General features: G+C 45.5%; 1 protein-coding gene across 1 annotated transcript; it reads left to right on the forward strand.

Annotated features, from left to right (window-relative positions):
• nedd9 (neural precursor cell expressed, developmentally down-regulated 9) lies at positions 1-27,371 on the forward strand. Its single transcript, XM_062410003.1, has 7 exons — positions 1-234; positions 12,943-13,350; positions 22,826-22,924; positions 23,043-23,180; positions 24,433-25,605; positions 25,958-26,047; positions 26,362-27,371. Exons 1-7 carry the CDS (start codon positions 223-225, stop codon positions 26,905-26,907), a joined length of 2,466 nt encoding a protein of 821 aa, XP_062265987.1. The 5' UTR covers positions 1-222; the 3' UTR covers positions 26,908-27,371.
• The last annotated feature ends 327 nt before the right edge of the window (positions 27,372-27,698 follow it).

Raw genomic sequence — 27,698 nt, forward strand, 5'->3', positions numbered from 1 at the left:
TTTGAGCAGCAGAAAGTCGTCGATTCTCCTCCGTGTGTGTTCGTGTGTCTGTGAGCGTGAAGCCCGGATGGCTGCCTGACTCATCCTGTTCACATGTGTCGCTCTCTGCCGCGATAGAAACACAAACGGATATTTCCTCTACTTTTTGTGTTTTTTGTTTTTGTTTTTGTGTGTTGGTTTTTGTTGTCCTTTGACCGCGGGAGTCGCAGAGACGAGCTGAAGATGAAATATAAAGTAAGTGACGCTCGAATCCACTTTGTGTCGCCTGAGGTCAAAGTGTGTTGAGTTGTGCCTCCGCCGATCGTTATTGTACAACTTCCTTAAGTAGATGCCCTCGGTTAGGTTTCTTAAAATAAGGTTTGGTGTTGTGTATTTTCTGGTTAGAACTGCCTGGTGGACGCATACATGAATGTGTGTCTGTGTGAGAGTGTGAGTGTGTGAATATGTGCTTGACTTTGTGAATGTGTGCTTAAGTGTGTGTGTTTTTGCTTGAGTGTGTGAATGTGTGCTTGAGTGTGTGAATGTGTGTTTGAATGTGTGGTTCATCTCTGCATAACAGTAAATGCCACCACAGGGGCACAGCTAGATTAAATGTGGAACAAAATCCAGGCCCCTATGGACCCCCCACCCCCCCCCCCCCCCTGACCCAAAAGTAGAAATTGGGTAAACATTGATAAAGATATACTATATTTAGATTTTGTTTGTTTACTTACACCAAACTAATTGTAGTAAAGTCAAATCTCTGTTAAATGTCTTATTTTGCCCAAACAACAGCCCAGAATCAAAAGATAAGTCACTTCACTGTCGTGTATGACAAAGTAATACATTGTGCAATTTGTAAAAGCTTGAACCCACAAACATTTGTCGCTTTCTCTTTCAGATTTGCCAATGCAATGTTTTGCTTTGTTGGATTCTGTAGCCGAGCTTTCAGCTTTATACTCTAATGCATTGATTCAACATTATTTAGCCCAATACAGCTAAAAATAGAAAGTTTCCACTGCATACAACCATACATGTACATTTCTTGCACATAATCTGCATTAAAATATGTTCCACTTGTCACAGAGATCAGGTGACACTGTCACTAATCAATGATTCAGCTTATTGATGCTGTGGATCTCTCACCTCATCACGTAGCCAATCACTGACTCTGTTATTGTCTGTCGCTGCTTGTCTCCAGGTTCATTTTGTGATGCGCAGCCTTTTTTACAGGTCTCAGCTCGATACTCTTTTCCTGCTGTGCACCCTGGATCAGCTTCTCAGCTCTTAGCAGCTTCTCGGGGAACGTTCAGATTGTTTGTGGCACTTCATCAAATGTTCCCCTGCTCCGTCTGTTTCAGTGTAAATTCTTTTTCACCATAAAAGGGAAGCAGACACTGTTCCATCTCTCTGTCTGTGTTGTAGAACTATGCGAAGTGTGAAGATGATTCAGGCGTTCGGGGAAAAGTGGCTTCACTTTCTTACTGACTGTTTCCCTAAGTACGGAGCTGCTGTTTGACAGCAGGGTTGTTTGAGCCGGACTCCAGACCTGACGTAGCTCCTGCTGTAATGTGTGTAATTTGAGTGATTTTTTTCCTCAGTGCCTGCCGGGCCCGGTGTCAGGGCTTGGTTGTGATAGGAGGGCGTGCTCACAGTGCATCTGCGTCATGCTCCTCACTGAGTCATTGTCCTGTTGAGTACACAGTTCGCAGGGCCGGGGGGAAGTCGAGGGTGATGGTGAAAGTGTGGGCGACATCCCAGTGAGCGTAGAGAGGGAGTAACTCCGACCTGATCTCTGTCGTCATTATTCGTCCTTAAGAAACGAAGGCTCTGTGGATGTGAATGAACGTGATCCACTCAGACGTTTGCTGGGTGCACAGAGCCGCCGCCTCTTTGATGCAGGCCCTCGTCCCCCTGTCTGTGTTTGCCTTGAACATTCAGACTTGATAAGGAAGTGCATAGAAACCCTGCAGCCGCCTCTTTGCTCATGATAAACATATCTCCATTATGTAACCGGGCCAGAGGGAAAGAGGGCGGCAGGGAGAGAGAGAAGCGAGAGGTGGGAAATCAGGCCTCGTCACTGTCACATGAGACATTTTGTGACAGAGCTGTGTTCACATCCATAATAAGAGCTGTTAAAGTTTACAGTGTCACAGTTTACGACTCCCCCCCACCCCCACCCCTCTGCTTTCGCTCTTGATCCCAGCCTTGATTAATTATTCACAGCTATATCAAGCGCTCCTTTTCACGAGGAGTGCTAATGTTTAAACAGAAGTCTAAAGAGGTCGCCCCCCCGGCGGCGTCCGCCTCCATCACGTTGTCTGACCAGACACCGGCCTCCTCCCTCCTCCTCGTCCTCGCTGACATCAGAGGTGGTTTCCAGACAGGTGTTCAGGTGTGAAGGCGAAGCTTTTTGTTCCATAGGTCACCTAATGCGTATAATCCCCGTGATGGGTCCGGCAAACAGGCGGATCTCTTACAGTGCAGAGTGGGGCCCAGGGATTTCTGAGCACGGGCTGCAACACGGGAGATAAAAAAAGAAAGAGACAATCCGAAAGCTTGAATGAAGCTGAAGTTTTGAGGTGGATATTGTTTACGATATGTAAGCTGATAATAGTTAAATATTTAAAACCTCAACAACAATGGAGAAACTGATCCCTGAGATTTGCATCCAAAATACATACTGAGCAAAAGTCTTATTGTGAAATGTTTGACAAACGGAAATACCTTAAACCCAATTTGACATTCCCCTTCGGCGACTACTCGTCACTTATGAGGTCAAATATCAATGTGTCTGCTTCGAGCTAACGTCGGTCATCAGTCTGTCTCTAAAGCAAACTTCCCGGAAAGTCTAACCGTTTCTGTAAAGTGCGGGGACACAACTGTAGTGACGAGAAATGACACACACAAAAAAAAAAGCCTCTTAGCCCAGAGACTTCCACAACCGTTCAAGTCATTCCTTCGTATCTGACGTAACTGTTGCAGAAATAGCTTCACAACCGCAGCGAGGAGTGATTAGGTGAACCCATACCACGGCCAATGTGTGTCTTTTCCTCAGCGTTTCAGTTTTTTTTTTTTCAAGTGCTCAGGTTCCAGGCACTGGTCCAAAAGCAAAGGGAGCTGGAGGAGAGCAGACATTGTTCTGAGAGGGAGGAGGAGGAGGATCTGGGATTCTGAAAAGGGTCGGGGCTGCAGAAAATGAAAGAGAGAGGAAGTTGGGTGGGGGGGACAAGAGGGCAAACAGAGTTGGGTGTATTGTCGGGGGGGATGGGAGTTTGGGAGGTCTGGAAGGGGGGGCGCCCCCGTGAGAATGAGAGCAACCCAGGCGTTGGTGCATGGGAAGGCTGCTCAGAAGATGCACATGATTGTTTCAAGGTGCCTCTTTATATAGTTAATGAGTCCGGCTGCAGGAAACACCAGGTTCAGCTCTTTTCTGGGTTTGTGTGCACGTTGGCACATTGGCACGTTGGCACGTTGGCTTGTGCAGGGCGGGTGAGGTTATTTTAATCCATGAAAAACCCCAGATTGTTTTCTTTTAGAGAAACTTCTTCAAGTTTTACTCACTGAAGCACTTTAACGTCTTCTCTCCACGCCAAGGGCTTCTGACCCTTTCTATTTTTATTACTACACAAAGTTGTGCTGTTATCAGGCTGTGTGAAGTTGTGTTTCTTTTTCTGTCCCTATGCCGCGACGTTGATCTTGTGCAGGATTTTTTCCAGCGAGAGCGTGAAGAGCTTCCCCCCCAGCGAGCATGAATAGCAGTCGCTCCAGCACCCCCACCCTCGACCCCTCGCTGTGCCCTCGCACCGTGAACCAGCCATTAACATTTTTTAAAACAGTCAGCAGGAGAGAGACTCTGCTGTGTGTTACTTTCATCCAGAGGCAGAGAGACAGAGAGAGAGAGAGAGAGATTACCCAACATCAGCAACAATACAGATAATCATTTTCATGTTTGACCTTTAGCGGAAATAATTCTCGCCATCCCCCCCTCAGATAGTTTGCCTTGAGGAATGTCGACTATGTCTCAGGGTCGTCTCTCAAGTCCCAGTGAGCCGCCTGGTTTGACCCTTTTCAAAATGTGTTTGTGGAGGGGGGAGGGGGGGGGGGGGGAATCATCAGCCAATAAACCAAGAGGAAGATTGAGGCGCTGTAGCTGTTTGGCAAAGTGAAAGATGTCTGAGTAACTCAGTATATTAAAGGATCTGACACCAGAGAATACATGGTTAAGATTATCAAGATTCAAATTTGTGTTCAAGAGGAATTTCCCATTCGACAAATAAAGTAATCTTGAAACTTGATCGTGAACTTTTGAATCTTGCTTCAGTTATTTTCGAAGCAGAAAATCCAAATATTCTCAGGGTTCAGATCCTGTAATATACCGAGTTAGCTGCTTTGTCATATATGAAAGTGAACAAAGCATCGCTGATGTGCAAACTCTGACTCCAAATGTGCAGGAAGTTCATATCTGGGATAATTTCAGTAAAGATTACAGCAAAAATGTAAGATTCTCTATGGTTCCAGCTTCTAGAATGTCAATAATGTTTTTTCTCTGTTTTACGTCAATAGCATTTAAATATCTTTGGATTTTAGACTTTTTGCCATCACCTTTGATTGTGGGAGATGTTGTGCATTCAAAAAAAGAAACAATTCTGATTGCTAGAGCTAATTTAAATGAGCCATGATTAAAACAAACTACAAGAACATACTCATTAGCTGCAGCCTCAAGGCAAATCTCGCTCATAAAAGTTGCAAGAGACTAGAAGCATCATCAGTTAATTTTAATATTTAGAGTCTTTCCCTTTTTTAAAACACAAAAGAGCCTCCTCTCATGTCAGCAGCCTTCATGTTTCAAAGGGGGAAGATGGCAGCCTCCGTTGTTTGTCTATACAGATCAGTGCGTAGCGTGAAATCAGGGGGACACTGGGGGTGAATCTCCATCTCATTGGCTATTCCTATATGTAAAGCCATTCAATGTGGCCCCGCGGAGATACCATGAGACATATTTCACATCTCCGCTCATGCCCCCCCCGGAGGGATTAGCTCCCATCTCTGGGGGTAACCACCGCGCTCTCATGTACCCTCGCTTGGCACCAGTGCCAGGCTTGGAAAGAATCCATCCGCCGAGCCTGAGCGCTCGTTGGCCGCGGTCCCTGGAGTACAATCCGACTTCTTGTGTTCCTGATGTTCTCTCGACCCCTGTTGTGGCATTGAATTGTATTTTTTGGTCAAGCCAGAGGTCAGCGTAGGGGTTCAACAGTCTTGGTTTTTCAGTTTGAAGGACAGTTTCTCTTCCCCGCTGCTTTAAACCGGCCCAGGATGAGTTGGCAGAACACGGGAGGCAACGTTGCACAATGTTATTTCCCCAGCAGCTCTTCCAGTTCACAGAATCCAATTCTTTTTTTTCCCTTTCTTGTGAGAGAGTGTATCTCCAGTGTGGCTTTCACGTCTAATTATAGGGTCGCTCATGGCGCTCAGCACCAGAGCAAGGGAGTCGGTGATGTGAGACGATTAGACGAGGTCGGCCCGTAGCCTGGATCTCTTCGGGTTCGGCAGGAGGCAGGAAGTGCTGTGGGGCTGAGGAGCGGGGCGGAAACGGAGGAGGGCGTCATGTCAAGTTACCTGCTAGTTTATGTGACAGGAAAACATCAGTGATGAATAGGCAGAGTGAGGAAGAGCTGAAGGAGGAGGACAGTCATCTCGCCAAGTTATTCAAATCACTTCCTGTGAGTTGAAGGTGCATGACGGCGATTCGGTCGCGTCCAGCTCATCCTGTGTTTCATCTTGTTTCTTTACTTCTCTGTTTTGGTTGATATGCGTCCGTGAGTCATTCAACACAAACCCAGCCCACAGTGCCTCAGAGTGATGGAAACTATCTGACAAGCATGAAAGGAACTGGGTTAAAATAGAATGTTTTTAATACCAATATGATACTGAAATTTACCACCACAGTTACAAAATAATAATTTCCTTAAACCTCTGGAAACAGACGACCTGCAGGCGACCCCTTACTCGCCGGGGGGGGGAGATTGTTATTTGCGCAATCCTGTTAAAATCTGATCTTTAAAAAAAAAAATTCTCACTTTGAGGAAAAAGCAGGATGCCACAGAGGTGATAGTGAAGTTAAAGTCAGACTGAATAGTTCAATGTGTGAATCACGTCTGTGTGCTCTGAGTTATGACTCATCGTTTTTTTACACAAATTGCTGCAGTGGGGCGTCCAGTGTTTTTCAGTAGCCGGCCTTAATGAGATCTGTCACATGATGCTGTTGATCAATTGGGCCAAATTACAATAATCCACTTCCTGTGTCGCTGTAAATAACCTCTTTCCCTCTGCAACTCCTTGAGCAATATAAAACAAATGTGTATCTACAAAGAAATATACAATTCTCAACTAAGAATATTTAATACCAAAGACACAAGTCCACATAAATATGAAATAGCATTGTAAAGATGAATACTTGTAAAATACTGTGCACAGTCTTGCACTTGCTAAATCTATAAAAGAGTGAAACGAGCTGAGGTTTGATAAAATCTGCTTAAATTCACATTCCTGTCTTTATTTAGTTTTCAGGGAAACTCCATGATTATGACACAGTTTTAGTTACACACACACACACACACACACACACACACACACACACACACACACACACACACACAAACACTCACTGACTAAACAAGAATGTAATCGCTCAGATGTTTCGAGCCTCTGTGGTTTGTCACAACTCGCAGTGTGTGTGTGTTCGATGCTACATGTTACACATCCTGTCGAAGACACAGTTGCTATGCTGCCGCTGTGAAGAGCTTTAGTTTTTTCTCTTGCAGCGCCGCAGCTTGTGAATCACAACCGAGCGAGGGGAAGGTGGTGGGTGTCATATTTACCCTGCGGATACAATAGTCTTTTTATCCCGCGTCACAGAATGAATGGAGCCTTTTCTCTATCGGTTCGGAGGAGCTCGCTCGGCTGCGTCCTGGCATTTGGTGTCCGATGAAAAACACAATCCGGTTTATTATACAACAAATTGTCTAAAAAAACAAGAACAAACAAAGTGATGTGATCAGTGTCTGTGTGAGGATGAGATAACTGATCAAAGAACCACACGGCGAAAAAGAGCTGTTTATTGATCAGCTAGTTACAACTCTAAGTATTGATCTGCAGCTGCTTGTGTAATTTATTGATTGGGAAGCAACCCTGCATGTGTCGGATGAATAGACTGTATTCAATGAGAGTGAAGCCAAATCTTATGCATCGCCCCCTGGTGGCTGGCTGCAGTGTAGCGGTATAGCAGAATGCACTCAGCGGCTGCAGGGCTGGTTGCAACCCGGCCCTTTGCTGTGTGTGTTCTTACACTGTCGTCTCAATCAAGGAAAAGGTCCCAAAATATATCTTTTTAAAAATGAAGCGAGACATTAAGATTGACAGGTGAGGTCTCGTGATTGGTTGAAAGTGTGTGTCAGCGGGAGCTGGATACCGCAGCTCCACACCAAATGACGTCAAGCGCTCAATGTTGGCCCCATATCCACTATGTTGGCTTCATTTGAGTACAGTGGCAGGAAGTGGAGACGCGTCTTCCATCTTTATATACACTCTATGGTCGGATCATCTTTTGCTCTAAACTTGTGACATGGACGTTTTCTTTTCCACAGGACTCTTTCAGAAACGGACGGGGTAAAATTTCACTGAGCCTGCTGTGTAATTATGTTAATACATGGCCACTGGCAGGGCTTATAAAGAGGCTGTAATCAGAGGGTCAACCTTCCCGAGAACTGTCCAAATGAAGAAATTACCATGTACTCCGAGCTCTGAACCGCTTCCCATGAGCCTTTCCTACCCAGAACCCTTCACACGGCCCATTTACTTGAACTGGCTCTCACCCGCAGCAGGCCGCACTCTAAGGAAAGACTTGTAAAAGTCATCAGGTCCTCATTATCGTCATTACTATAATTATTTTCTATATTTACCCATGTGAAATGAGGCCAACTGAGCGTATTTGAACCACCCCGGGACACGTGCTACAGTGGTACGGCCCTAATGTTCACACCGGCCCCCCGGCTGCAGAGGCACCGCACCGTGGTCTGTGCAGTTGGAGCGTACCACTTCTTGTCGGGAGCAGGCTGAGTTTGTTTGGGTTAAAAAACATCCTCGTCTCTTTTGAAAGCAGGACGGCTCCCGTTGCTGTGGAGACTTGGGTTCCTGCTATGCAATGTGGTGGTGTTCTTTGGCTGCAGCAGCGGGGGAATTTGAGTATTTGTGAGCTTGTTTAGCCAAAGCCACCTTCATTATTATGACATTGATGTGAACACCAGAGAGTCAGAGCCAAAACCACCCAGAGAGCACTTACTGAAAGCAAAGGTGGGGCCGCAGGCGGTGAGGCTACGTAAGGGTTTTTTTGGGGGGGGATTGGTTAGCATCGGTTCAAATACACATGAGAGGACGTTTGGACTGTTTGTGTTCAGGCGAGACACTGGTGGAAAAAAAACAGGCCCTTGTTAATGTAGAGAGGTGTGAGTCATGAGAGGGATTCAGCGACGGGGGGGTGAGGGCTCAGACAGCTGGGACCTCGGCCTGGAGATCGTGCTCCAGGTGCGAATGTGGACGGCTCAGCTTTGCACGATTCTTCGCTTCCTAATGACAAAAACATACGAAGCTGCGAGAGATTCTCAAAAGCCAGATGTCACCAGGGGCTGAGCGAGACCCGAGGAAATATATTCTGTCAGGTTTTCAGTTCAAAAACATCTTCAGAACAGAAATGATAGATTATTTCAAGTGGTCAATCAACAGGTTTTGATAATCAATTAACGGCAAAAACTTTAAAATAATGTTTCCAGACTCTCAAATATGGGGATTTTATATCGGAATAAAGTGAATATCTTAAAAAAACAAGAGATTTGTAGATCACCTAAGAGATCAAAATTTTATTTGACATTTCAGAGTTGATGAACCTAGAAAAATACAATAATCCGTATTTTAAATCAGTGCAAATGCTACAGGCAGATAAAGTTTTATAGAGTTTATATCTGAAAAGAGTTGCAAAGTAAAAACTAAATAAACTTAATGATTAGAATATATTTTAAGAGGAAATATAAAGAACAGTGAATTAATCAGGTCTGCATTTAAGGACCTGCCAGCAAAGTTTATGCTGCCCTCAGTTATTCAATGTTTATGTCGTTTTCAACCAGCAAAGAAAACTATAACTCATGAAGTGAGTTTTCTAGCATCTAAGCCAAGGGAAGATTGGAATTCAGGACCAGAAACCAAACATACTGACATTAGGATGCAGCAGAAAGTCTCCCGCCTCACTGACTCTTTACAGAAAACTTCCTGGAAGCTCGAACTCATCTGTGGGTGAAGCAGCCTCCTCCCTCCCTCCTCCCTCCTCCCTCCCTGACAAATGACAAACACATGTGTTTATAGGAGGATCAATGGCAAGTGATGGAGTCACTGTGTTGTGAGTAACCAGTGTTTATGCCAGAGAAGTGACGCCCGCTTTAATAGTCAGTTTCACCTGCTACGATTACAGCGGCGCGGCCGACTGAAACAAACAAAAACAGGAGGACAGGAGCTGGGTTCCCCCCCCATTGCATCACTTCAAAGGGACGTGTGTGTGTGTGTGTAGTTGTGGGTCAATTACAGCGAACAACCTGTTGTTTCAGTGTGATTAAAGCATGCTGTTTCGTGTTTCACATGACCCTTCAGTCACCGTGTTTGGAATCTACACCGGTTCATTATTTATTCACTGCGCTATAAATTTATATCGCTGTGTGTTTACCTAACCACAAGCCCGGATAAAAACTGAACCGCAGTGAGAACAAGGTACAAATGTGTGAAAATGTGTCTCTGTGGTCACCGGAGTCACCACAACACATGTTACTGTATGTGTTCATGTTTGGTGGAGAATTATTCTCACAAACTCACACTAAATTTCTGCCCAAAACCAGATGTAGAGTCGTTTGCTCATTGGCTGATGGCAGCAATGGTTAGAGAGCAAATCGTACCCCCTGCGGACTGTAAGTAAAGATGTACACATCTCCACCTCCGCCCGTTAAGAAGCTAAAAGTAATACAGTAATAATAGATGCATTGTACTAGATTCAATAAGTAGACAATGTAGAAATTAGGAAGTCAAGAGGGTGATAAATAAGCTTGTGAGGGTTTTTTAAAGTGTACAAATGCTAATGTTACAACGAGCTGTCAACACCTGAACTGAAACCACTGAGTCTTGTGGAACACGAGTGGTTTTCACTACCTTTTTCCTGCGTGCAGCCGTGCACGTGCTGGTTTGTGACAGCGTGCACGTGTGGTTGGTGAAAATGACATGGGAGGCGGCAGCTGGTGGAGGCGATCTCTGTAATTAACGGAGACAGAGGAGGAGAGCAAGGAGCATGAAAGGTGATGCTCTTGTGTCTGTGAGGTGATTTCGATTCTCCCGAGAATCAAACACACAGCAGGTCAAACACACGTTGGAACCAAATTGTCCACATTGGACGATTTAAGAGCAGTGGTGATGACAATCATCCAGGTTCTTGGAATTGTCTTTTAGTTTGTGTGCAATCTGCCCTTCTCTACAAAACGTTTTTTTATTATAAAACATATCAGAGGGTCGATGTAATGCAACCCCCATCAGGCAATCCCAAGTATTTTCATCTACCCATTGTCATGCTTTTATCTGAGATTGGGTTGGGGAGAAGAATATCCCAGACATCCTCCCTCTCCCCATCCATTGTCTCCACGATTCAAACAATTAACGGATTATGAAAAGCGATTAGTTCTCTGTAGATGCAGTAATCCTAGCGACTTAACGTGTTTCCTCATATTTTCAAACTTCAGTATTCAGCCCTCGGTTTCCTTGCAGTCTCGGAGCCCTTCAGCTATCATCTGTCAAGGAATTAGCCTCTGGGGCAAAAGCCAAAATCTTGGGGCTCCCGGTGTAGCCGCTGGATATTCAAGCCAAATCTCAGTCTCGAGTCAAATGTTTCTCAACAAATCACAAAGAGTGAGGTAGAATCTGTTCATTCAGATTACCTCATCGATGTCCCCTGAACAAACAAACATCCATTTGATAGCGTAGATCTCCGCGGTCACAATAGAGCTTCCAGCAGCTACTTGGCTGATGGGCGGCGGTTTGAGGGTTTGATAGTGCCATGGGTGTGACTGGCTAATGGCCCTCACACGGTACAGTCAGACAATAGCCAGGGCAGCCAGGCGCGCAGTGGGAGATAACGGTGCTTCAGGCAAAGAGTTTCACATGGGAACTGATCTGAATCCGGCCAGCCAAAAAGAGGAAGGCCAAGCAAGGTTCACGAAAGCCTCAAACCAAAGGGTTCTTCCTGATTCCAACACCGGGCGACAAAAGGGTTGAGGTGGTTATAACATGGGTTTTAAAATAAAAAATGAAAATCCTCATGAAAGCAGTTTCTTGTTTACATGTTTGTGGTAATCCTCAGTCTGCAGAAAATGTTTTCCTTCTGATCCAAATGTCTGTGTAGTGTGTTTCCTTCAGCTCCTTTCATCGGATACGACTGAGTTTAATCCGGCTCGCTACGCAGCGAGATAACAGCGCATGAGGATTTAAAGCGAGCAGCAGTGAAGCTTAAATCGCGCTGTCTGTTTAAAAGTGTATCTAGAATAAGGGAGAAGATAGAACATGAGTGACACCACAACATAAATTCGTTTTACTGACTGTCAGGAGAAATATTCAGTGGCAATTGGAAAGCTGACCTGAATTAAGATAGGAAAGGGTCAGGAATGTTTGCAAATACAAGAGAAAAAGCATAATTATTCATATTGAAGTTAAGCAGTGAAATGTAAAATAACTTAATATGAAAATATATTAAGATAAGGTGCTGAAAGCTTGTTCAAACAATTCTTCTTCAAGGTTTCCAAATTTAGAAATGAATGAATGAATAACAACAGATGGGAGAGATTTAGAAAATTGAACCCCACAGTCCCTCTGTCTTCTATTATGGGATATTTTTATTTTATTGCAAAACCAGAAGCAGTGAGAGTCGGTCGTTAGTCTCTGACTCAGTGTTCCTGGGTGCTGCAAAAAATAAGTGCGGCAAGGAACAAAGAGAAAAAGAGGGGAAAAGAAGTTAAAATGTGGTCAAGAAAAGTGGAGAGAATCAGACAACAGTCCTTCCTGGCAGCCCTTGCCTTTGAGCAAGGTGCTTAATACCCAATCGTATTTATAAAGAGTAGATTGCTGAGAGTATTGGAGTTCTGATGTGCCAGGTAGCTCCCAGAAGTTAAAGTTGTGTGAGTCTCAAGCTGCTGAAAAAGAGTATTCATGCTCAGTTAACTCCTTCCCTGGATGACTGAAGGCTAAAGGAAAGAGACTGAAGCATTTACTGAGGCAATTAGCCTTAAATGCTTCTCTCAGACACAGAAGTGGCACACTCTGGGGCTTTTCCTATCTCCAAAATCTGTGGTTTTCAGCCATTATCCCTCAGCCATCACTGCCCCCTTTAGATAAATCCGCCCCGGAGCACGGGGCTGAGAAAATCCCATCGAGTTTAGATTCGGTTCGAAAGACATCTGGTGTGGCGCTGCAGGCTAATGGCAATCCTGCATGGTGATTAGAAGAGCAGGAACAAGTTCACCAGCGTGTCGATCACCAAACCTGCCACAGAGGTGTGGGGAGGTGGTGTCAGACTCTCGTGCTCGGAAGGAACATGATGTCCTTTAGTGTAGAGGACTAGATCATATTGATACCACTGTCAAGGCTGTAGAGCAATATAAAGAGGCAGTTAGCAGCCAGTTAGCTTAGCATAGGATAGATCGGAAGACTGGAAATGGGGATACTCCAAGTCTAGCTCGGATTGGACATTTTACATGGCTATGTCCATGGAACAAGATTTTCTCAAACTTAACAAACAGTATTGGACATAGGGTCAAAGTTGTTACGACTTGCTTCTTTACTTACAAAACAACTTAACCTAACAGCATCTACTGTCTCTTTCTGCAGAACCTAATGGCCAAAGCGTTGTACGACAATGTGCCGGAGTCCCCCGAGGAGCTGGCCTTCCGCAAAGGGGACATCCTGACCGTCATCGAGCAGAACACCGGAGGCCTGGAGGGCTGGTGGCTCTGCTCCCTGCATGGCCGCCAGGGCATCGCACCTGGCAACCGCCTGAAACTGCTGATCGGACCGATGTTTGGCGCTCAGTCGCCATCGGGCGCCACTTCCGCCACTGCCCAGTCGCCACAGGGCTATCAGCCGAAGGCCGGCGCTGGATCTCAGGGGATCTACCAGGTGCCCCCATCCCTCCAGAGTCCACAACAGCAGAGCCAGCAGGGCATCTACCAGGTTCCTCCTGGACAAGACGTCTACCAAGTCCCACCGAGGAATACACTAGCTGCTGACAACAGCAAGGTGAGGAACTGAATAATGTACTTCCCCATGAATAGGAGGCAATCAGTTTGCAAGAGTCTAGAGAATCTAATTCAATATGAGCATTTTACAGGAGAAGGAAAGACGTTTTAAAAAGTGTAAATGTTCAAGCAGAAGACCCCAAGTCCCAGTATATAAATGATCTACATACAAATTAGTATTCTACAGCGATAAAGAAAAGAAAGAGAATGGAATGGGTTTACAGAAAGACAGAAAACTGATCCTGGTTCAATCCCTGACCTCTGGAAAAGGTTCTTGAGGATCAGAGAGGATTTTCAAACATAATATCCACTCTGGTGGGTGTGTCCTGCTCCAGTGAGTACGGGTATTACATGTGATAGGACATGGCAGATACACATTTACACTTTGACCTGTCGTCCTGCAGTCTGCCGCGCCTCTCGTCAGTGTGATTGCACACACACACTCACACACACACACACAAAGAAAGTAGAAAGGCTGGACAGATTGTGGGTCTGCGATGTGAAAGGAGAACAGGGTGTGCCCGGCCTGGCGTTCACCACAGAGCAGGGTAGTGTTTTTGTGCAGGGCTCCCATATTACTTGTATATTGGCACATTGTGTGTAGCAGAGCCAGTCTAAGCCACAGAAGGGCAGTGAATGTGGGAACAACTCGTGGAAAAGCAAACAGCACAGAGCTGTTTTCTGGATTTTGGTGGAGCCCAGCTGCATGAATATAGTGTTTTTTTCTGTTTTTAAAATGCTGTACATGGTCACTGAGTAACCCAATGCACTTGAATCGGTCATTTACAGTGTTACTTTGTGCAGTGTGTCCAAAATGTTTGTTCTTTTATTGGCTATAGTTATGCTAGATCAGCAGATACGTCAGACTATGAATAAAGCCTGTAATTCCGAAGAAGGATGACCAGATTTCTAGCGAGGGTCATTTCCCATGTGATTCACTTGCAGAGGAAGTATCTGCATCAGTATTGTACATTGAACATTAGTTATCTGCCGCTTCAGGTGTCAAATATTAGCTGATATTAGCTTCAGCAACTATAAGCTACTGGATCGTAACGGCTACTTAGGTTCACTATAATTTTAGCTGATGATTGCAGACACAAGGCAACTGAAGCAACGATAAGTGACTGGATCTTAGTTAACGGCTTTAACTAGCGACTATAAATACCACATTTCTGGACTGTGGTCTTTAGTGCTCTCTGTTAATCCAGTTATTGTTATTTTCAGCAAATGTCCTCCTCTGAATGCACCATTTAAACAAGAGTGAGAGGAAGGAATTCATCAGTAAATGGCCCTTGCAGGTGTGTGCTGACACAAAAAAGGGAAATTTTCCTGTTCACTCGACTGTTTAACTGGTTCCTGCACCTCGACCAGATCATCCCTCCAGGAGACGCAGAGTAATTATATGCTGGATGAGATTCTGATACCCTGAGGGTGTTTTTCTAGACAAATCAACTCCAGTCATCGCAGAAATGAGCCAAGGTGAGCATTCGTAGGTAAATAGGGAGCAGGCGCCGGGAGCTTAGAGGACTTTGTTTGGTTCACTGCGCGGCGTAAGTGTGATAAAGGCAGTCAGAGCCAGGGGCTGAGAGGGGGGGGCTTGTCAATCAACCTGAACACTCGCACACATATGCACATGTGCACACGGCAGACCTGTCAACCAACACCTCTCATTTTCCACTAACAGGCCTCAAGGCTTTACTGAGAAATGGTATTAAAAGGGACTTTGGTGATAACACGGAAAATGAAATGTTCTCCTAACGAGCCTGCGTTTTGAGCTATAATCATGTTATTGAGGAGATTAAATTAAGTCTTGGACGGTTTAGTTTCCCTCCAATCTGTGGTTATCAAAGTGCTGCCATTTGCAACATTTGTTCCTGTCTATTAAATAGAAAGGTTTTCACTGTGTGTTACACTCCACGTCTGCGAGTGTGCACGTAGGAGTCCAGACAAGGCTCGGGTTGTTTCCCGGAGACGTCTGAGTGTTGGACCGAACCATCAGTCTCTGTGGTCACTGCTTTAAAAGCCAAACAGTAGAATCTGTAGTAAAACTGCAGGAGAACGAGTTGAGGATAAATATATGGTTGGTAGTGGAGATTAATCACGTCTTACTTCCCAAAGGCCTTTTGTCTGTCTCATCTAAATTCATTTTAAATAGGACATTTTTATATTTAAACATCTCTCCTTTCTAAAACACAACAAACTCGTCCATCTTTCGACAATTATGAATTGTACAATTTTAATAAATCAAGCCACTGTTGAGCTGTGGTAAATGGGAATTAATTGCCCTTTATCCTACCAAAATTACACACAACACTAGACTTGACAAAGCTGAAACAGTTCAACTGGGAGTCATCCCCTGACTGCTAGTTTAAGGATGAATCATCCGGGCTTGTGTTGCTCAGTTGAGGATTTTATTAATAGGAATACCTGAATGAACCAGCAGCTCCCTCCCTCAGATTCACAGTATCCTGTGTCGGTGGTATTTATAGAGAAAGAAATGTTGTTGACGTGAAATCCAAACCCTAACCTTTACTCCTCTAAACACAGAACTTGTTTACTACTGCTTCTCTTTGGAAACCATATTGATGATAGGCCGGGAGCTTTGACTCACACTGTGTGCAATCTATCGACCCACTTTCATGCACGTACAAGTGTTCATGCACACACATGCTCACTGGCTTTCCAAATGATTGTGGTTCCTGATGCGTCTAATGATAATCTAAAATTACTTTAAAGATTTAATTTCCTGTGTGTCCATCACCATGTGTCACGCATGCTCACTCTCCTGTAAGCTGCACGAATCCTGCAGAATGAACCTCGGGTTCTCAGGCCAACTCTGCAGTGCAAATCCAGATTGGCGACTGCTTCTTTTCTCTTCATGTGGTGTGGGGTTCTGGTATATAAAGGCACACTGAGGTCTGGAGCTCTCCTCCTCTCTGGCTGTTTGCTTTGATGCTGTGGCCTTGTCCTTGTGTGACCCTCCTGGGAGCCACACACACAGCTGCCCCCCTACCCGACCCCCACACTCCCTTTAAGACTTCTGAGCTGGGACCATGTGGGGCAGATGCCTGGAACCCCCAAGCAGACAATGAGTCTCCTCACATTGAAGGGGCCAGGAGAAGCCTTGTTACCATCTTTAAGCATTCCTCTCTTTCTCTATCTCCCGTTGCTGCACTTCATTCCCTCTTTCTTCGGCTGCTCTGAAAGGCGTGTCTGTTTCCCTTCTCCTCAGTGTTCCCGTTTCCTCTGTGCTCCCCCCTCCGACTCGGGCTCTGAGGTCACCCCGTTCAAAACTGGGCTGGGTTCAGAGTTCAAAGATCTCAGCCGAGCGTCTTATCTACTCCCACCACACGGCCTTTTCATTCCTCACTTCCTGCTTTCGGGAGGTTTGCTCCATGTATGGGCATTTCCTCTGTTCACTGTGTCATACCTACAGATCCAATCTGCTCATTGGTGCCGTTAAGAGGTGAAGGGTGCAACAAAAGGATTAATAAACTCCAACACACAACTCAAGGAAGTGTTCTGATAACTGTTTATGGGCTGCGAGGGTGTGCCATCCACCTTGATAAAGCTCCGTCTGGAAGAAGCCAGGTTTTGTGTAATGAATGGCTTGTTTGTTTGCCTCTGCCATATTTTCTCTGCCTAATCATGCACACAGTGATCTCAGCACCAGATAAGTGACTTATTTCTTCCTGGAGCAGGCCGGCTACTTCAGATGCTTGTCTGTGCTCCATTGTCGCAGTTGTGATGAATCACTGGCCCGTGATATTTGACCAAGAGGGCAAGGTCATAACTCAGCTGCACCTAGAGCGGTCTTCTCTCCGTGGTGAGCATACTGAGGGGACTTTCTCCCACTTGAAATGAAAAATTGAAGCAGAGATTATGATAAAATAAAAGTTCCAAGGAGGAGAGAGGCTGCTTAAAACCCAAGGAGATTCAGTTTCATAGAACCGAAGACAATGAAAACCAGGGAAAAATGCAAGTCTCCACCACACAAACAAATGACTTTCCATTCAGCAAATGTTGGTATGATAACATCGCAAGCAAAGAACTCAAATACAAAGACTGTACCCAGAAATTAAAGTCCGATGCTGTGTAGAGAAAATCGGGGATGGAGCCACACAACCTTGTTTTTGGTCACATCCACGAACAAGGAGGAGGTTTGGTGTGTGGCGGCTGCCGTACAGAGGCTTTTGCAGATTCATATACAGTCTATGGGTATACACAGGAAATCATATTGCCATGCTAGTGTTAGCATTTAGCTCAAAGTGCCCCCGTCTCACAGAGCTACTGTAGAATCTCGGTCTTAATCCCTGTCAAGAGTTATGCTGCAGAGTCATTCAAGTCATTTCCCGTTCCACATTATCCTCTTTCTCTTCTCTTAGAAGATTATATCATGACATTGTTATTTTTTGCCAAAATGTCAAACACATCTTTTAACATTACGTCTCCTCAGATAATCACGCCGCCAAAGTCGGAGGATGCTTTGATCTGAGAGAATAAGAGATGATCCTTAATACTGCTCAAATCAGTGGGTTCTCTTTTAATGCTCCTCATTAGGCCCGCTGTCTGTTTGGGTTTAGCCACTTGGACGTGTTATGGAGACGGCTGAAGGCCTCGCAGGACTCCAGACTTAATTACTCGCATTAATGAGTTTGGCACTTTAATAAGCTGCTGCAGCTCCGAGCAGCAGAGAGGGATGATGCCCCCTCCCCCCCCCAACACTACGAGAGACATCTTTTGTGGTGTGATTCAGCAAAGCAGAAAAAAAGCAGGTTATTACAGTTCAGAAACACACCCTACATTTGAAAGGGATGCAATCATATACAAAATATCACCGTTATCTTACATATGACTGGCAGCATGGTTAGATTCTGGCAGTGGGTGGTCCAAATTTTATTTTTCTGCGTGTCCTTGGTTGACCTCTTGTTAAAATACGAACCAATGGTGCCGTGCTGACGGAGCGAAAGGTAGAAAGAAGGAGGCAGTCACACAGATAAGGTGCGTGAGTAGAAGAGCGGTGATGAGGAGGTGCGAAAGAGGAGACGCATGGATGAAATTCTATAGAGGGCATCCGCACCATCGCCGGCAGCGTCACTGTCACCATCTCTTATAACCCGATCTCTGGTGAAAAGCCTGGTTACGGTTGTTGATTTGTGTCAACAGGTCATTAGCACGGGGGGGAAGTGCGTACGTGTGTGTATGTGTGTTTGTGTGTGTAACCAATGGACAGGTGTGAAATGATGATTTCTTTTGAAATTGTGCACGCAGGTGTCATTATACACCCACTGGAAATCATGTAGGAATGAGCCCTGCAAGGGTTAGGCAAAGTGTTTTTGTAAATTGAATAATAAAGAAGAAACACTTTATGGAGTCTTTATTCACAGCTTTAGATCCTCCACGTCTGTGAGACTCGACCAGAGGATTTAAACACTGTCTTTACAAGAGATGTTCCCTCATGTGTTGTTTCGATGACGCCTGTGGACAAACGTACATCTAAAACCTCCCACTGGTGTTTACTTGAGTTATGATGTGTTGACTGCAAAGGCCAAAACATATGATTCACATAATTTTTCCCTTTTCAAACCATCCATCCGGTGAAAGAATCAGTGTTAGTTACTGCATGTTTCAACACTTATTTATTGAGGTTTCTCTTTTGGTTTGTCATCTTTGGCGCACGTCACAATATGCAGATGTTCTATAACGAATGCAAATTGATGTTCAAAGCAATTAACTGCGTTCCACTTTCATTCAGAACTGCAGCCAGTGATTATTTTCATCATATATTTAAATAATTGTTTGTCTGTGTGTTAAACTTCTAGAAAACAAAGGCCTATCGCAATTTCCAGAGTCCAAAAACGTAAATTATACAATTTTAAATAGTTTAGTTGTCAGTTTATTAGGGAACATCAAGATAACACTGACGCAGTAGTCAGCTATAAATCCTCCTTCCATGGAGGTAACAAAGTCCTTTCTATTTAGCTGTGTTAGAGAGGTGTTTATTACTTTATAACTTTGGATGATGGTGCTATTGAAACTCATTGTAAGATACAGAGAGGTGTTTCTGGAATTTAGCCATTTGTGTATAAAGGATAACCGAAACAAAAACAAAACATCTCTTCATATGTGGGGAAATCCATCTTGTGTTTTAGATTTAATTACAATTTGCCCACAAAAATATTTGTACAGCCACAATAACATCACCAGATCAGTCATAATAGGATTCTGTGGACAGATTTATCTCCCGGACCCACAGCACAAACTACACCTCGAGCTGCCCATCAATACAAATACAACAAACCCATGAGGTAGTTGTTGACATTATGACGACACCTCTCAAATTACTCTGAAGTGAAGCCGAAAAGACCCGAGTCCACCAGGATGCTAAGTAAACACCGTGTTGCTGAGCGAGCCATGAGTCACTCATCGTGGCGTGTAGGAGCGTTAACGAGGGCCTCTCTATCTGGCTCCTCGGGGCGCTGCTTTAAACCTGAGCCCTCTTTAGTCTTTGCTCTGCCTCCCCCGTGAAGGAATCTTAAGAGCCTATCACCTGAGCGGGGACAAATGTTTACCCAGTCGCCCCAGCTCCTCATGATGTCATCGCTCGCTTTAAAGACTGCCATTGCCGCCATGCAAACGCCAACTCCATCGGAGGCCGGTAAATATTTACCCAGCAGCAATTATAGCAGCGCCGAGCGGCCTCTGAGCAACAAGCCTGCTGGGTAAACAGAGCACGGAGATGGGAAATAAATGAGCAGTGTGCATCTGGCTGCACCGAGAGGAGCCGCTGACGGCAAGAGGGCCGCTCCAAGCGATGACATGCACCTGTGGAAAAGGTCACATGGTCTGTGACGGGCACCTCGCCGCCGTGGCGCATGTGGCAGCGGAGTCCAGACGTCGGCTTATCGTCAGCACACAGGCTCAACCCTCAGGGACAGCAGCCGGGCTGAGGTGACCTTTTACCAAGCATCACTTTGTTGTCACTTAGTGAAAGGCGAGTTCCATATCTGCTGCGTCTGGTTACGAGCTCGGGGGGGACACATTTGCAAACAATTAAAACTGTGTAAAAGTCAAGAATTCAGCTACAGCTGTTGTTTACACCCACAGTGTGGTAACAACAAGCTAATTAAGGCACTTTTAAAGGCTCTAAATTATATAGATAAAAGTAAGACAGTAATTATAGGACTCCAAAATCCATTAATACTAAAACTGAGTGAATTGATATTTTCATACTTTTAAACATAGACTGTATATAAAGATAGACGACATGACTGCTCTCTAAGAGTGAACCCAAAGTGTCCTGATCAACCCCTGGTGGCTGGCTGCAGTATAGGTCATACATTCTGCCTCCTCTGTGTTAGTGGATTGGACATTGACCAATCTTAAAAGTTAAACCCTAACCCTAAAAGATGGTTAATACTATTTATATAGTCAAATACAAATACTTGTTCAAGTGCTGGTTTTTATGGAAGTAGATTTGGTTTTAATTAGTTATTTGATCTCTATGATACTATTTTAAAATTCAATTGCTGATACCAAGGCAAAATCCGAATGGGCAAGATGGGATAATTTGTCTTTATTTCTGTGGGAGGAAGATAGGACGTGTCGTCTGTCTTCATAAAGAGTCAGTAAATCAATCAATCCATGGTGTCCTATCAAATGACAACACAATGGTTTCCACTATAAAGTGAATGAAAACACGTTTGAATGTTTTACACCCCGAGGTGAGAGGGGCTGCGTGAGAAGAGGGGAAAGCAGCTAGGCTATTTATTCCTGTGTTGGTTTATTTGGGAGCTTGGCTCGTGGTGTTTAAAGCCCTCGGTGTAGGTTTCAGCTCTGACCCCACAGGCCCTGTTTGGGATGATGTATGCACAGACAGGAATGCCAACAATGAACACCTTAAATCACCACGGCCTTGTTCAGATTAGACTTATGAGAACCATATGCACTACTGTTAGTCAGACTCCAGCTCAGATGAATGGCATTCCTTTCCATACTAGGCGACCTACTCTCATTTTCCGTTCCCTCTCACTTCACCCCTCCTCCTCTGTTTTGTTTTTTCTCTTTTTCATAAATCTCTTTTACAAACCAATTCCTCGTCTGCCCCTATGCTTCTTCCCCAGAAACATTAATCCCATTCCAAGTTGGCTGAGGTTACAGCTCCTGCTGCTCACGCTCCGATAAATGTGTCCAGAGTGCGAGAGATGCTATGAGGATATTAACTGTGCTGCTCGCGCCTGGAGACTGGGACTAAAGACTTAAACCTCCCTCGAGACTCCCCCCCCCCCCCCCCCCCCCCTCTTTGCCAGGAAGCCATGCGTATGGTTCCTATTTTCGAGCCCCGTTAATGAACCCTGCTCGTTTCATAGTGGCGATAGTGGTGCGTGGGGGCCGAGGAGGAGTGCGGGGCTGAGGGAAGGACATTCCTAGCATTCCTCTGTCTGTCTGACGCAGCTAGGAGGTCTGCTTTTAGGAGGTTACAAGACGACAGGGAAAGGGGGGGGGGGGTGGAAACACTGGGAGTAGGAGGTGAGGACGGACAGATTAGGGAAAATGTGATGAGATATTAACAGGGGTTAATATCTCAGGCGTAGTGAAGGTGAAGCCAGTGGTGTGAATTATGTTTGTTTTTCCCAAGTAATAATCACACCATTATGTTGAAGCCGGTCTGTACCACAGTGTTAAATATTTTAAAGGTGTGTTAAATCCTACAGCACCAAATGCCTGGGTTTTAATAGAGGTGGTCATCTGTACCGATGATGATGACTTCACCAGAGTATGAAAAACCTCACGATCCATTCAGTGCTATGATAAAACTCCTTCTCCAACACAGTTCTAATCATAAAACCATTTTCCATTCAGATGAAGTCAGCGCGAGCTAAAACGAAAGGGTTTTCAATTTCTTCTATTTCAGAAAGTGCTGCTAAAGTTTGACTTTAGCTTATTTTACTGCTTGACCACATTCATTTTATGTTTTAATTCCCTTTTTCATTAGTGGACCTGAAGTCGACATCTGTCTTTTGTCCAGCGGAGCACTTTCTTGAATGTCGGCCCGTCACAACAGTGGCACAGTTGCTTCTATATTCACAGCTTTAATATGCATCCCGCGTTTCAGGTTTCAGGTCTTTAAATCGAGAGTTGTGTTTCTTTTAAAAAGAAGGAAAACAGACAAATTTTCGTTTTTTACAAGTGCAAATTTCCTATCACACAAAACACTCTGATTCAGGACAACAGGGATTATTAGGAAGAACTGGAAGCTTTTATAGGCTAACGTTAGCTAAGGGTAGCTAAAACTTGCCTTCTCTTGCTGTTAAGGCCTAATATTTGACATATCTTAATTTAGAATGCAGTGTTATAACCCGTAGACAACTAGGATGTTGTGTTTTTAAGTTTTCTGGAGCACGTCTATTCTTCCAGGTGTCGTTATTTAAGCTGAGCGCTGATTGTTTGTCTCTCCCCCTGCTGTGATTGGACAGGTGGTGACCCCGACCAGAGTGGGACAGTCCTACACTTATAGCCCCGGCCAACACAACCAGCAGGACCTCTATGACGTCCCACCAATGAGACCACAGGGGGTAGGTGTCTCGTGTTCCGCTGCACGTACAGTTCACCAGTGGGACCTGTACTGTCTACTTAGACACACCAGGCATTAAGCAGCTGTTTTATTTATCTCATTTCACTTTCATGTTTCAGGTGTACGATGTTCCTCCTGGTCAGATGTTCGCCGGTCAGCACGCCGCTGCCAGAAACCAGGGGGTCTACGACGTCCCCCCCTCTCTACTGGACCAAAGGACACAGGGCGTCTACGACATACCATCCTCCTCACAAGGGGTAAGAGAACCTTTCAGCCGCCGGTCCATCTCCCACCTCAAGGAGAGCACACGTCGTTTGTTTCAGTCAAATGAAGATGAATTAAGAAAGTGGCGGAAAATAGTTATTTAACCGTTTATTGATACAGTTCCTAGTGTTTCAATTAATTGTCTGCCATAAATGAATAATACATCAAATGTCTCATTGAAGGACATTCTTGTGGCTGCACCGAATGAGAGCTCTGCCTGCCAGTTGAGTTTAACCAAAATTCCATTAGTATGGTTCTGTCTGTTCTGAAATCTCCAGCGTGGATAAAAAAGTCAAGGCCATAACTCTTCTCTTTCCAGCCCCTCTAAGATTTCACCAGACTTCCAGAGCCGACCAGGCAGAGCGCCACCAGTTTGTTTGTAATAACCTGAAATATGCTGGGACCTGTTATTTGCGTCGTTCCTAATTACGGTTTTGGGCGAGCCCGTCTAGCTGCTAAGAGAGCGTTTCAAGGCTGATGGAAATCACTTACTGGCCACCATTTTATTCACCTCAGTGCGCTTCCCAGCATGCTTTGTGTCTTGCACGCACCCATACACACACACACTCTGCTCCGTCAAGCTCGTGGGAGGATTAATCTTAGTTTTACTCTGGTGCTGCTGCGTTAAAGAAAGGAATCAAATGCAGAAACTAAAGGGTTTCAAACGTCGTGTCTGCAGGAGCCAGAAGCTGTTTGACTCCCTCACGCTCTGACTGCAGTAATGCTGTACACACAGTATCCAGTTAAAACCCACATCCACTGTATTTGCACAGTAACCAGGTCACAGTCGACTGTTCTGTTCTGTGCTGTCACGTAAAGGACAAAAGTGGCTCCTGCAAAAACAGGAGACTGCAGACCAAAAAGAACAGAGGCTGGGGGCGCCCTTAGCTCAGTTGGTAGGGCGTCCCCCCCATGGGCCTAGGCCAGCAGCGGACCCGGGTTCGATTCCAGCCCGCGGTCGTTTCTGCATGTCACTCCCCTCTCTGCCCCATTTCAACTCTGTCTCTCTCTGCACTATCAATAAAGCATAAAAATGCCAAAAATAATTCTTTAAAAAGAACAGAGGCTGAATGAAAGAGTCAAAGCATTCGTATCAGATCATTCAGACAAACTAGAAAGGCTGAGTAGTGGATCGCATATCCCAACAACAGCCCAACAGTTTCCTTAAATTCACATCAAGCTGTACCAATCTTCATACGCTCATAGATATCAGGAAAATAATCTAAATCTCATCCTCTTCCTCAGGTCTACTCGGTGCCTCCCTGCAGGACCAACCCTGCGCTCCAGGAGGGAAACTATGACTTCCCACAGCCTCTCAAACACAAGCAGGAGGGCATCTACGACGTCCCCCCGCCCGCCCTCACCAAGCCAGCGCAGAGCCCACAGTCCCATTATGATTTCCCCCCCAATGTGGAACCTGCTGCCCACCACCAACACCAGAATGCCAACGGCAATGAGGGCATCTACGACGTGCCTCCGCCTGCTCTTCTCTCAGGTGCGGGGTCTAAGGACATATACGACATCCCCCGAGGCAAGCTGCCGTCCCAGCACAAGACCCCCCCCTCCGACAGAGACGGCAGCAAGGGCATCTACGACATGCCCGCTCAGGAAGTTCGAGCAGTTGGAGACGTGACGGACGGAGTGAACCGTCTGTCCTTCTCCAGCACCGGCAGCACACGCAGCAGCATGTCCACGTCCTCGTCCTCCACGGGCTCCGGCTCCGAGGGCCGCCTCATGCTGGATGTGGACACGGGTGTCCAGAGGTTGTACCGCCTGCAGCAGGCCGTGGAGGCTTCAGTCTGGGCGTTGCACACAATGGCAGCTTCCCCTCACTGGAGGACGTTTCCCTTCATGGAGCGCCATGCTAACGACGTGCGCATAGTGCTGGACAGGATCCGGGCGTCTCTGGGGGACTTCATCGTGTTCGGTCGAGGGGCTGCTGCCAACGCCACGTCTCTGTCGGACTCCAGCCTGCACAGCAAGCTGAGGCGGCAGCTGGGACGGCTGGAGGACTCTCAGCAGATCCTCCTGCAGATCTACCAAGTCCTGGAGAACTGCAGCTGGGCCCTGAACATGCTGGCCTCCTCTGGAAAGCACCACAACAAGAGCGACGACCTGGACCGCTTCGTCATGGTCTCCAGGAGCGTGCCCGAGGACGCCAAGCCGCTCGCCTCCACGATAGGGAGCAACGCTGAGCTGCTGTTCAGGCCGTCGCACGTGGACGGGTCTTTCTCCAACGGGAGCACGCCGGACGAGAACACGATCCACCCGCTCACCTCTCCCTCCTCCGATAACGACAACTATGGGGAGAAGACCAAGCCCTTCCCCGTCCCCTCCAGCCAGGACAAGGACAACATGAACAACAGTGAGAAGTGTGTGAAGAGCTGGATGGAGGACTACGACTACGTGCACCTGCAGGTAAATGCTGCATGAACACGTCAAGTTAAAACCCCTGTGTTGACCTTGATGGTCAAATAAACTCATATTGGGATAAATTGTCATATTTATGTGATTGCTATATGTACATTGTTTCCAACAGAAGCACATACTTCTTTAGGTTTATGTTTTTCCTAACTTTTTAGATAATGTTTCAGTTCAGCATATTGTGCAGACCAGCTAAAGTTCATTAGGGTTTTTAAGCTCATTGCGTTGTATGATATTTTCCCAATGATATCAAAGCACAGACGTGTGTTTGTGACTCACGTTTCCAAGTTAAAAGTCAAACCTGGTCAACATGAGTGAGCTCACACTTCTTGGTTTTCCTCCGCAGGGCAAAGAGGACTTTGAGCGTCAGCAGAAGGAGCTGCTGGAGAAAGAAAACATCATCAAACAGAGTCAAGTGCAGCTGGGACAAGAACAAGTGAGACTTTCTGTTTGTTTTCACTGTCACAGACGTTGTTACACTGATGAGGCCGCGAGCACGAGTCCTGGGGCGAGTTCAGGGGGAGAGATTTCTCTGTTTGAGCTATTTTTTGAACCATTGAAATATGTTTTTGAAAAAATCATGAGTTGATGATCAGAGAGATTTACTGATTCTGTCTCACAGCAAAGTCTTGAGTTTTGATCTCAGACGCAGCTTCTCAGAGCTCGGCCTCATCTGACTGTTCCTGTGATAAACCAGAGATGTGAAGCATGCTAGCAAGGAAGTAATCTGAATCCTGTCCCCCTTCACAGATCAATCAGTTCAAGAAGCTGGAGCAGGAAGCGATCAAACCCGTGGAGAACGACATCACACAGTGGACGCCCCACCAGCACTTGCCTGTAACCTCCGCCCCAGTGGCCCCCGCCCCAGACTCTTCCCCCTCCACCCATGTGTGCGCTCGCGACGGCCAGCTGCTCGGCTTCTACTCGGATCAGTGCGAGCAGCACTTTGTCACGCTGCTCAGCGCCGTCGACGCCTTCTTCGGCTGCGTCAGCGCCGGGCAGCCCCCCCGCATCTTCGTGGCGCACAGCAAGTTCGTCATCCTCAGCGCCCACAAACTGGTCTTCATCGGGGACACCCTGTCCAGGCAGGCCTCGGCCCCCGACGTGGCAAACAGGGTGATGAACTCCAGCAACGTGCTGTGTGACTTGTTAAAGACGGTGGTGACCGCGACCAAGACGGCCGCCCTGAACTACCCGAACACGGTCGCCATCCAGGAGATGGTGGACAGAGTCACCGACCTATCACATCACTCGCAGCAGTTTAAAGAACAGTTGCTGCAAATGGCTCATTCATGATTTTAGACCATGTTGCTCCTGTACATTTGAAAACAGTCTCCATCTGTACATTAATCTACCATAAATATATATTTACAGCATGCATATATATATATATATATATATATATATTAACATACATATATATGTATATATGCTCTTCATCTTCAGCTTGTTTGGATGTTGTAAATAGTCTGTTGTGTACATATTTGCTCTATTTTTGTGTAGATTGTTTTATATTATATATGTAGATGCAGTGTTGGTGTCTCTGTAGGATATGTGGACATTTTTCATAACATTCCTGTTGCGTATTAAGAAGCACCTTATGAGATGTCCTGTTGTTGTTTTTGTTTTCACCTGTAACACGTTGTGGATGTGTGTTACTGCTGAGTGTGACAGTAAAGATCTCCTTGTAAAATCACGTTTAATGTCGATGTGTGTGTGTGTGGAGATTTCCACAAAGTAAAAGATTGTTCTTAACCATGTGACTGTCTTTTCATTTCTGACATAACTCATTTGATATAGTGAGAGGAAACGAGCAGAGGGGTTTAATAGGTAAAAAGAAGGTGGTTGTTATTGTTGTTTTATCTTAGGGAAACATTTTACTATAACTCATCAAATATTTACTTTTATATCTGCCTGTGATATATCCAATTTTTTGGAGTAAGACTTATTTTGTGGTTAAAAATCACAATACAGTTTCATATTAATCCACTTCATCATTAACATTTAAACCAACAGTGTTATTTGTGCTCATGCAACATAACTGTTCCATAAGAACCTTCAATTGTAAAAGATGGACAAATTACTTA

Source organism: Platichthys flesus, chromosome 17, assembly GCF_949316205.1.
Source record: "Platichthys flesus chromosome 17, fPlaFle2.1, whole genome shotgun sequence".
NCBI lineage: Eukaryota > Metazoa > Chordata > Actinopteri > Pleuronectiformes > Pleuronectidae > Platichthys > Platichthys flesus.